The sequence below is a fragment of the Oncorhynchus mykiss genome, chromosome 16, assembly GCF_057628025.1.
Source record: "Oncorhynchus mykiss isolate SJ-2025 chromosome 16, ASM5762802v1, whole genome shotgun sequence".
In the NCBI taxonomy this organism is placed as follows: Eukaryota; Metazoa; Chordata; class Actinopteri; order Salmoniformes; family Salmonidae; genus Oncorhynchus; species Oncorhynchus mykiss.
Genome location: NC_143037.1, coordinates 18,276,118 through 18,288,123, shown reverse-complemented (window position 1 = coordinate 18,288,123; position 12,006 = coordinate 18,276,118). Strand labels below are relative to the sequence as shown.

At 42.1% G+C, this 12,006-nt stretch overlaps 1 protein-coding gene across 1 annotated transcript; it reads left to right on the top strand.

The window, feature by feature from the left end:
- Positions 1–5: 5 nt before the first annotated feature.
- On the top strand, positions 6–2,598 carry hoxb1b (homeobox B1b). Its single transcript, XM_021565005.3, has 2 exons — positions 6–1,451; positions 1,736–2,598. Exons 1-2 carry the CDS (start codon positions 833–835, stop codon positions 2,038–2,040), a joined length of 924 nt encoding a protein of 307 aa, XP_021420680.3. The 5' UTR covers positions 6–832; the 3' UTR covers positions 2,041–2,598.
- The last annotated feature ends 9,408 nt before the right edge of the window (positions 2,599–12,006 follow it).

The following is a 12,006-nucleotide window of genomic DNA, read 5'->3' as shown; positions in this document are numbered from 1 at the left end:
AATGAAATAGGCCACATTAGGTATAGTCTAGTAAAGAGTATACGCAATAATACATTGTTAAAAGTCCATAAAGGCACAATGATTTAGGCTGTTCTTTGTTCTCTCTCGAGCAAATTGGAGAACCAGCTGTCAAGCGTTTAGAGGAGCAGAAGATTGATCGTCGCATTAATTTCAAGACTCCTCTGTAAAATTAGCTCTCAGACGGAAGAACACGCCGAGCTAATCAAGTAATTCACATGAGCTGCTATACTTATACACATTGGGCAACATAATTCTCATAGAGAACGTCTGGTATTATACACCAATCGTATATCCTCTTGTTAACGGCATGAATGACAATGGAAACATTTCAGTTCACTAAACTTACTTACTCTTATAATACTGTTAAAAAAGCACAGCCAAAATACTATTTCGATCACATAGACCATCCAAATCAACTGTTTGCTTCAAACTCTAAATTTTCGAGAGACAAAATTGAAATAATTTTAAAATCTTTCACTTTTTCAGACTATCATTCTCCCTCAGTCTGACCAGAAGGTCCTTGCAGAAGTGGTGTGACGTGTTTCTGTTCTTATCAGATTGATGGGCGAGTTTGACTGAAGCATTTGTCATGTAAATGTGAGACGTTTGATGGACGATCCTGACCTGACAAACTGCTATAGGTCCCAATTGCCATTGGCGTAAAGTGAGTCACATGGTCTGTCACTAAGGTGATATGAGCGTGGTAGGCAGTTTTACAGATTTGACATACTACCTAGAGGTTGTAGGGCACAGGGAAGAGCAATTAAGGTGGACTGACCCGTCTTCATTAATTTTGCCATAACAATACAGGATGAACTCTTACTTAGATTATACCATTTGTAACAGGGGGACTAACATATTCAATGCCAATGCCGGACACCACAATTTAAACCATGGATACAGGTCCTCCTTATCTTCCAATTCATGCTCAACAAGTGATAGTTTTGTGTCCGATGGGCGGTTAGTTGGTGGTTCTTCGGTGCACCAGACTTCGAGCCACCCTCTGCACCAGCCCCAGCTACATCATATAGATCTCCAGTTTGGCTCAACGGGAAACTTGGTGTATGGCTCGCCAACAGGGCCAAACTTGGATTATGGACCTCATCAATACGCTCTAATTCATGAACAAGAACGAGGTTTCATTCAGTCGCCTGGGATTCCTGTGTCAGCCATTGGAACGAACATGCCCCCCCTGGCCGAAGGGAACAGTGAGCCCCTGGCCGAAGGGAACAGTGAGCCAGGGTCTGCACCAAGCAGCCAGTATCTGCACTTTTGCAGTGGAGAACAGGGGCAACCAGAATACTTGGAGAGTATTTACTCGAGATTAGTTCCTTTCCAATATAGTGATAAGGATTCGGATGATTTCAATGCAGATTTAACTTCAAAAACTTTCGACTGGATGAAAGTTAAGAGGAATCCCCCTAAAACAGGTTTGTTAGCTCCTGGGACAGGGTCATAAATAACACTGTCATGACAAAGGCTAATTTATAGACAACATTACAATATATATATATATATATATATATATATATATATATATATATATATATGAGGAATTTATAGAGACACTGCCTAATCAATGTTTGTGCTTTGCATGTTAGTGCGTAAAATGCGCTTGGCTGCTCACAATCATCACAGTATTCCTGTTTTCATTTCTTCATTTAAAATGCTATTTATTCCATCAGTTCCTTCATTCATTCATTCACTTTTACAGTTTCAGAGTATGGAGTCCCCGGTCAACAGAATGTAATCCGTACCAACTTCAACACAAAGCAGCTGACAGAGCTCGAGAAGGAGTTCCATTTCAACAAGTACCTGACCAGGGCCCGGCGAGTGGAAGTTGCCGCTATTCTCGAGCTCAACGAAACTCAAGTGAAAATTTGGTTCCAAAACCGCAGGATGAAGCAGAAAAAGCGTGAGAAAGCAGGAACCATCTTTCGAAACACAGCAGTACCGGCAAATGATTTGGGAGAGATCACCTCATCTCCTGATGTGTCGCCAAGCTCGAAGACCGCATAAAGCAATCGTTTTACAAATAACATTTGAATTACCGCACTCATGGTGCTGCACTTTACTTGTCACATTTTCAAGGATACTGCAGGTTTACAGGGTTTAGGTGCACTAATTTCTGCAAACAATTTAGTTTCATGTTTGCACTATTTACGGGTATTTTCTACAAATACATTTAGATAATTATGTGAGAAGTTAGAAATAAAATGTTTGTTTTGAAAAGTCTGTATTTTTGTGCTGATTTGTACATTTGTGAGTGAATGAAATGTTCCCATACAGTAGGCTATAAAGTATTTATTGAATGTGACAATAAGGATATGTTGTAAGAAAATCTAAATCTTTGGAGCTAATTGAATTCTTCTTCGATGTTCTTTCTACGCAAATAGTATTTTGGGAGTCAACATTGTTTAACTGTTGTTGAAACTGTTTTAAATCTGCCTACTCATGAAATTAGGAATCAGATGGAAAAATATGTAATTTTCATTGAAATGCAATTCATATTGGCAATCACATATGACTGATTTCTAATAATAGTTTTTACAAAATTAAACTTTAACAAATATATCATGTTCTGTCTTTCATTGCTGTTGAGTTTTACCCATTCTTTTCCTTTGCATAATGTGACATGAGGAGTCTTTCACCACACATGGGGTGGCTACCAATGACCTCTTCACCTCAGAATACCCCCAGGGTTTCTAAACATGACAACAAACTCCAGGGTGCCAGGTTTCACACTAGATTTGTTACCCAAATTCAATTTGGCTCTGCACAAATGCCATGCCCTGAGATCCACAAACAATTGGTACAGGTTCCCACTTACACTTGCCACTTTCTCTTCTGATTGCTATAATAGTTCATTAGAAAACTAATTGGATAATCTACCACCACTAGAGCTAGATTTATAGTTGAACCTTGTATGCTGCCCTCAGCTCTTCCTTAAAGCTGCCAGGGCTTGACAACCCTGTTTCATCTCCTGATGTTATAGGCAGGCTCAATATTTGCACTGAGTGTTAGGTTTGCACAGTTCCTGCCCCAGAGGCACTGGCCTGTCAGTGCCCTCTCCCCCAAAGCTGAGGTTCATTCAAAGTTCACCCACAAATGGATTCACAAAGGCCTCTAGTCAATCTGTCAGGACACCAGAATGGCTTTGACGAGTCAACTGAAGGTCTCCCTCTCTTCCTTTTCTTTGCTTTTAATATTCAAGGCTAAAAAGCGGCAGGGGATATTTTTTCATCTACATATTGTATGGCTTATTAGACAATTGTAGTGTCATCATAGTTCCTTACATTTTTTTTTACCATGAATTATTAACAAAGAGAGAACTGGTGCTAGATGATGATCATTCCATTAAAAGTCCTATCTGCCTCATTGCCTCCTGCCACAACCCATGTGGTCCTCTCCTCCCTCGTTGTCTCTTTTTGAAGCTGACTCTCTTCCTCCCATTTGCCCAATTAGACTGTTTGAAACAAACAGTCATCAGGCAAGCCATGATGATTTGAAATACATCTGAATGAGCTTTTATGTTCTCTTCTAGCAGTTGGCGTCAATAATTGATAGATTTTCAACCAATCATCGTTTCACTTTAAACTTTACACTGAGCGTCACCAAAGAGAATATGTCAGGTTAGTTGCCATGTATCTTTTCTCTACCCTGACAGTCACAATGGGGCCTTGGGAGGTGATGGCGGTAGATATAGTGACGGCTGACAGGTCCAACAAAAACAGGGAAGGGACTAAGTGCAGGACTTGAACCCAGAGGTGTGATTCCTGTCCTCTCGCTTGGTAATACCTCAGACCTCCCACCGGGGCTCTCCACCTGCGTCACAGCCAGCAATGGAGGAGCCAGCACCATGGAGACAGATGTTCAACCAGGGAGATGGAGGAGGATTTTTCACCAGCCTGTCAGTGTGGCACTACAGCTCTAGGGATTTAGGGATTTAAATCCAGGGATTTAACATGCAATAAACACAGAGATGCAAAGGCAGAAACGCAGGCAGAGAATACTACTAGGCACAATGGTAATGGCGTAAGCTATAGCATGAATGCCAGCTGAAACACAAAGAGCGATAATACATAGCAACAAGTCAACATTTAGTCATATTTTTTTAACATCGTTATCTCTTCACTGTAACATTTTCTGACACCAAAGAGATGAATAGTGAGCCCCATGCTGGTTGCAGTTGTTGCAAGCTCTTTTACAAGTTGAATGCCTGGCTCACTTCCTTGGTCTCTGGTTCCACTGTGGCACGTCACACTGCAGGGACACCAAGCTTCAAGGCAGGGACAGCAGGCTTCAAGGCAGGGACAGCAGGCTTCAAAGGATCTGAACTGGATACAGTATTCATGGGTTAGGGGGTTGGGGATTGGGGAGTTCAGGGGCAGCACAGAGAGATCCCTTTTGTTGATTATCGAGCAAGAAATCAGGGTGGTATCCTAAACATTTTAGAACCAGGATAAAAGCTTCTTACAGGTGTTCAGTAGGCCTCAAAGATAATGGCACATGTCCCGCTTTCCGCGTGATTCCTTTGTTGTGACAGGGGTTCATTTGAGCCAAGGTAAGTGTCTCCAAAAATCATCCCCCTCCTTGGGAGGCTCATTCATATCTGCATCCCCAAGCCAACTTGCAAGCCAACCCCTCATGAGTGCTCCAGCAACTGCATCCATTCTCTACCCTATATGCAGGCTAACCAGGAGGGACAAGTGGCTGGGCCAGGGTTAACGTCTTGATACTTTCTGGAATTGCCTCCAGGATCCAAATGGCCACCCTAATAGTTTGCCACGGTGTGCCTGTCAGTTCACCATGGCTGTTTGGCGTAAGAAAAACAGGAACGGGAGAAAAGCAGAGTAACGAAGCAGCGCTATGGAAATAATGAGGGGTGGTGAAACGGGACGATTGTAACCATGGCAGGTCGAGTAGAATAAAGCTAAAATGCTGTCACAGAACATCCACCCTCATTCGGCTGCAGGGCCTCTTTCCATTCATTAAAAAAAAAACAGTTGTATTGTTCCAAATGGAGACAGCAGAACTCAATCAGTGTTGCGTCACATGGTTCAAAGCGGGCCAATTCGATGCTGCCAGGAGTTTGAGAAATGAGAGGTGACAGTTCATTTTCCCAGTGACAGTCTGTCGGTCTCGCTTGCTGGTTCCCCAGTCAATTTCCAGTGTGCAGTGAAGGCGGAGTGTTGGCTGAGATAGACAGCAACCCCCTTCTCCACCACTCTCTCCCATCGACCTCGCTGTGCTTTGTGTTCCAATTAACTGGACAGCAGTGGGTAAAATCACTGGGGAAGCCAGAAAAAAAGTCATATTACAACCTATGTGTTGTGATAATTGTGTTGTTTGCTCTATAACCTGTTAGTTCATATGCCTTGAGACCATGATAAATAGGCCTAAGGCTGAGTCAATGAGATGACACAGTGGCAGAATAAATTCAACCACACCTGTGTTTCATCACAAAACTGGAAAGCATCCTCTGTCAAGTGAGGTTCACAAAGCATTCTGCATGTAACAAACATTTACATGACCTACAGCATGTTCAACCAAGTTAATGTTTCCGACTAAACAACTATTGATTTAGAACCACATAGAGTTACTGCAAGTCGCAAAGAAAACGGGAGCTACCTCCACTATTCCAGCACCATTTAAACGTCAACATTTCAACATCATCAAATCACCTATGCTTAGTCTAACACAGTGACAACTAAAATATACCAAAAACAATTGAACCCAATCAACTTAAGATACATATGATTTCTGTGTGTATGTGTGTGTTTGTTCGTGCATGTGCGTTTGTGCAAGTAGAAAAAACATGTTGACTCACGCCAATGCCATCCTCCTCTCTTTCATGTTGAAGAAACAATCTATCACTCTGTCATAAATTACACACTTACATTTTTTGCGGTCCTAGGCTAACTGACTAAAGCTGGCTTGCTAGCCTAACTTCCTTTAATGGGAAACTTTAGCTAGTTAACATTAGCCTTCTACATTTAGCAACCTATTGAACATACATCTTCTCAGAATCGCCATTATAATCATTGGCCAGTACAGAGAATTAAGTAAAACCACAAGTCCAAATCCCTATCTCCATCCATAGCTAATTTAGGAAAGGGACAATTTTAGCTAGCTAGCCTCCGGAAGACTACAACACATCGAGATCCACAACAAGTTCTGTCAGTGACGTACACTCTCGATGTGATGGGAGTGAAGCCAAATCCAAACTGGCTTCCCATGACACTTTTTTTGGGTGTGCCAGGACCATTCACAGTTGAGCTCACTCAGTTTAGCTCAACGCTGATTGACTATTATTTGAAACTTTTATTATCAAGGGAGGCCAAACGCACGCTGGCTTCCGTTGCATTCAATGCTATGGGCGGCAACAATGTCATACTCTTTATGACCAGACAGTGTCAGATATATGGCCTACACATACAGAGACAGAGGAGCGCTGTTTCGCTCGCTCGGATGCCTTCTCTGGTGAGATACATCCAGCCTCTTGCGAATTGAAGGTAAATTATGAAACCCAGAGATACGAAAGATAAATTATTTAATATGTTTTTTTTGTTGGTCAATTTTTGGGGGGAAGTCTGGCTTTCCTTGGCGTCCATGAATACATGCCTCTGCTGGACAGAGAGAAGAGGTGACATGCAGGATCGGAAGCAGCTCCACACTCCTTGTGTCCTTCCAGTCTCTCAATCCACGATCCCATACCCCTGTGCAAAATGTTGCTTTTATTTTACTAGAGGGTGGAAATAGGGCAGATTCGTCTTTTTCACACTGCCTCAAGGGACAATGTCTGAACAGTGAAAATGTTTACAGTTGTTATGTATATCAGAGATAGGGAATTGTTCCGTAAAAGACAACGTTCTCCAGCCCAGCACACACTGTAGTGAATCGAGTTATGCAAAGACAGCTTACACCATGGTTTTGAATATGGTTTGGCATGATTTTCGTCTGTCTTAATTGATTAGAGTGACTCAAGCCTATACTTTCCTCAGTCAATACCTAACTGACCGACTGAATGCACAAGGTTCTCTACAATAGATCTAGCATAAGCGCTACACCTGACTCTGGTGCTCTTCATCTCACGTCACATCTTACTACCTTCCAAGACCAACCCACAGCCCTCCCCTCTCTCTCATATATTTGAGCAAAGGGTGGAAGGGGAATTACAATGATTCCCTAGGGAAATCCCTAAAGCAAACTACCTCTTTTCACCCTCTTCTAAAATGTAAACATTTGCAGACTCTTAAGAATTAACCCAAACGTCCTTTCAATAGTGCTTTTACATAAGTCGTGAAGTGTTTTAAGCAGACGAAGACCTTTAAGCAAATGGCCATGTTGATGGTCAAACTGTTCATGTCTCCTCAACTAGTTAGGTCCATTTGAGCACTGCGTTTCGAAGAGGTAGTAAAACCATCATACACACAATACTATTTGTCCTTTTACCCTTATGCATTGGTGCCTGCCTGCCTATCTTGAGAATGTATGTATTGGGAGTGAAGTGTGGGGGTGGATATACACACACTCTAGATACCCTCAGGTTTCTCCTGACTCTCTCTCTCCTGGCTCTATCAGATCAGAGACAGTCCCTCCCCACTGTCCCTCCCTTCTGTCCCTCCCCCACTGCAATGTAAATGGAAAGGAATGCACAGATAAAGAAGCCTGGCACTGGAGATGAGAGGGTAGAAGACAGGGGGAGTGAATGCTAAAGGGCTTTCTTGAGGAGATGAGAGGTGGTCGCGACAGTGTTGGTAGTGGGAGATCATAGCAGGTTCCCCTCAGCAGCCCAGGGTTGCGTTTGATACAGGGCTTTTGTCACTCTTTCAGCGCTGCATTGTTGGGTGGTGTAATCCCTGCTGGATTACAAAGGGCCTGTCCTTTCATATGTGTGAGCCCAGCAGGCAGGTGGTGGAGGAAGGAAGGCTGGTTCCTCTAGCCCTCACAGGAGCATGGCTGGGGGGACAGTGAAACACAGGTCAAAGGGACAATTACATCACTGGAATTCCTCTCCCTCTGACCTCATCTGATTTCCTGTGTAAAGGCTACAGGGTTAATGGGATATCAAGCTAAAATACTACTATACAGGATCTTTGTGGAAAAATGAACCGTGTGTAGTCATATTTGTAGTTGAAACATACTCAAAATAAATGTAATTATGAGAAGATTAAAACAGTTTTCAATGTGTACTGTGTATCACATTTGTTGATGTATCATATGGTTCATTAGGTTAGCTGGTTATGAAAAGAGAGTTAACTGAGTGTGCTGATCATTCATTTCCTGTGGGCCTCAGAGAGCACACCAGAACAGACCATAGTTATAATCCTAATGACAGGTCAAAGAGAGATGAATGGGCAGAGGTCAACAGACAGACATGCAACTGTGGCAAAAGCCTTTCATTTTCATCCAATTTAGATTCAATTATTTATTTGTTGAAGCAAAAATGCAATTCTCTCTCAGCAGACCCATAGCAATCATGTTAGTTAAATTGATTGGTGGTGGATGCGTAATCAACACATTTTAAATGGGATAATATCTCAATAAGATTTTTTTTCATCCTTAGAATAAAATCATATTTAAGCAATAAGGCCAGAGGGGGAGAAGTATATGGCCAATAGGGGCGTTAGGCCAGTAACCGAAAGGTTAAAAAAAAGTTGCTGGCCTAGTGGTTAGGGCGTTAGGCCAGTAACCGAAAGGTTAAAAAAAAAGTTGCTAGATCGAATCCCGGAGCTGACATCCATCATTCTGCCTCTGAACAAGGCAGTTATACACTGTTCCTAAGACGTCATTGTAAATAAGAATTTGTTCTTAACTGACTTGTCTAGTTAATAAAAATACCACGGTTAAAGGCTGTTCTTACGCACAAATGCAATGCGGAGTGCCTGGATTTAACCGTGGTATATTGGCCATATACCACAAACCCTTGTGGTATTATAAACTGGTTACCAACGTAATTAGAACAATAAAAAATATGTTTTTGTCATACCAGTGGTATATTGTCTGATACACAACCGCTTTTCAGGGCTCAACCCAGGATTATAATTGTTAATAAATAAATTTTGCTCGTGTGCATAACTATAGATACATCTGACGGGAGATTTGCGTGATGAAAGTTGAAATTTGACATTTCTCAAGAAACAATTGGACAAACTAAAAAAAATTGATGTTAGGCTATTTTCTGGCAATTGTGCCGTTATTATGTGCAAGATTTTAAGACTACAAACCGTTATAAATGGCCATTTGCGAGATTGAGTTGTTATTTCAATGGGCATAGACTAGACTAAAAATCTGGGTTTATGATATAGCCCACGATAGGCCTACATCTAATTTCAGTAGCCTATAGGCAAGATGTAAACAGAACGATTTAGCAGCTTGCTTAGTTCAAATTTACAGACGAATTTATTCAACATGAATGCCAGGCCATTTCAAGGTAAGAAGTTCTTGTGTTTCCCAATAGCCTGCTGGAATGGGCTACTGAGGATGGGGTCATAATTTCAATCACTAAATTAAATATGAATAATATTTTCACTACATAATTCTTCATTGAGAAATACACTACATGACCAAAAGTATGTGGACACCTGCTTGTTGAACATCTTATTCCAAAATCATGGTCATTAATATGGAGTTGGTCCCCTTTTGCTGCTATAACAGCCTCCACTCTTCTGGGAAGGCTTTCCACTAGATGATGGAATATTGCTGCAGGGACTTACTTCCATTCAACCACAAGAGCATTAGTGAGGTCGAGCACTGATGTTGGGCAATTAGGCCTGGTTTGCAGTCAGCGTTCCAATTCATCCCAAAGGTGTTTTATGGGGTTGAGTTCAAGGCTCTGTGCAGGCCAGTCAAGTTCTTCCACACTGATCTCGACAAACCATTTCTGTATGGACCTCCCTTTGTGCATGGGGGCATTGTCATGCTGAAACAGGAAAGGGTCTTCCCCAAACTGTTGCCACAAAGTTAGAAGCACAGAATAATCTAGAATGTCATTGTACACTGTAGCGTTAAGATTTCCCTTCAATGGAACTAGCCCGAATCATGAAAAACAGCAGAATCATGAAAAACAGCCCACAGTTGGCACTATGCATTGGGGCAGGTAGCATTTTCCTGGCATCCGAAACCCAGATTTGTCCGTCAGATCGCCAGATGGTGAAGTGTGATTCATCACTCCAGAGAACATGTTTCCACTGCTCCAGAGTCTAATAGCAGGGAGCTTTACACCACTCCAGCCAACGCTTGGCATTGCGCATGATGATCTTAGGCTTGTGTTCGGCTGCTCTGCCATAGAAACCCATTTCATGAAGGTCCCCACGAACAGTAATTGTGCTGACGTTGCTTCCAGAGGCAGTTTGGATCTCGGTAGTGAATGTTGCAACCAAGGACAGCCAATTTTTACACGCTTCAGCACTTGGCGGTCCCGTTCTGTGAGCTTGTGTGGCCTACCACTTTGTGGCTGAGCCTTTGTTGCTCCTAGACGTTTACACTTTACAATAACAGCACTTACAGTTGACCGGGGCAGCTTTAGCAGGGCATACATTTGACGATAGAGCTTTGATAACTTCCAATTAACTAAACATGGCCATTAATAATTGCATAATAACACAAGGCTACAACAAAAATAAACTGAAGTTATGGGCTATTTATTAAAACTGTTTACCAGCTCCAGGTAGGCTACACAAGTGGAACAAATTGATTTGCAATGACTCCAGTGATATGGTCATTTCAACATCTTTATTGTATCAAATGATAGCCTACAATGGCATGTAAATTAATAGGCAACTTCTTCTTTTTTAACTAGGCAAGTCAATTAAGGACAAATTCTTATTATACAATGCCACTTACTAGTAAAGTCCCCCAGGCCAAACCATTCCCTAACCCGGACGACCTAGGGCCAATTGTGTACCGGCCTATGGGACTGTGATACAGCCTGGGATCAAACCCGGGTCTGTAGTGACGACTCTAGACCACTGCGCCACTCGGGAGGCCAACAGATGCAAATGGTGGCCAATAGATGCAAATGTGTCATTATCCACATTTAATGTCAGTATCATTGAGACTTTTCCTCATAACAAGCACATGAGGAGTTCCATAACTTCCATTTCAAATTTCCACTCACGCAGCCACCGAAACCCATAACTGATCATGCATAAAACACTTTTTCATAAGCAGTCGACATTAGAATGGAGTTTAGACCACCTCCGTGCGAATTTATCTAATGCGCTCTAGTGCGCCCAAAGTCTTTTTCCAGTGCTTTGTCGCCGTTATTTGTTGATACGCATCAGTTCTAGCGTGTTGATACGTTTTATGGAAAAAGGGTTGAAAATAGGTGTCTCCATAATGACCATCTAAATATCCTGCCTACAACTGGTTAATAAAAAGTTTACAAGACGTGCGCGCGTGCTGCTCTGTCTCCTCTCACTCACGCGACTCAGCCAATAGTGGACTCTTGCTGTGTTAAATGCTAGTCGGAACTAGGAAAATTGGAAATTTCCGACTTGATGATTCGTTGAACGTGGCACGTGCATACCTACAACCGTTTAGCAGCTTCGACATTTCAGAGTTTCCTAGTTCTGACTAGCACATAAACGCAACATAAACTGCGTGCGGCAGTGCCCTCCCCACCACTCAATCACGCAGTAACAGTGTGCCTCACTGCCTGATAGTCATTAGCAGTAGGTCACAGTGAAATATTATACACTTATTTATTTTTAAAGAGAAATGCCATGGCGGCCGCGGTGTAATTTTAAAGTAGACCAAAAACCTGCAACCGATACATTTTCACACGTGACATCGTTTTTAAAGTAGGCCGAATCTGGAAAATTACGACAATTACGAACATGGCAACCCTGAGTGATAGGAAGACAAACTGTTTTCGAATACTCATACTAACCGCGGAAACCGTACTATTTGTGACGTGAATTGAGTATATAGTATGTAGTATATACTCATTAAGTATGTATTTGTATACAGTATGTTAGT

Coding starts and splice junctions, on each gene's coding strand:
- hoxb1b (XM_021565005.3), top strand. CDS start 833: ATGAACTCTTACTTAGATTATACCATTTGTAACAGGGGGACTAACATA. Junction 1,452..1,735: donor GAGGAATCCCCCTAAAACAG/GTTTGTTAGCTC, acceptor TCACTTTTACAG/TTTCAGAGTATGGAGTCCCC.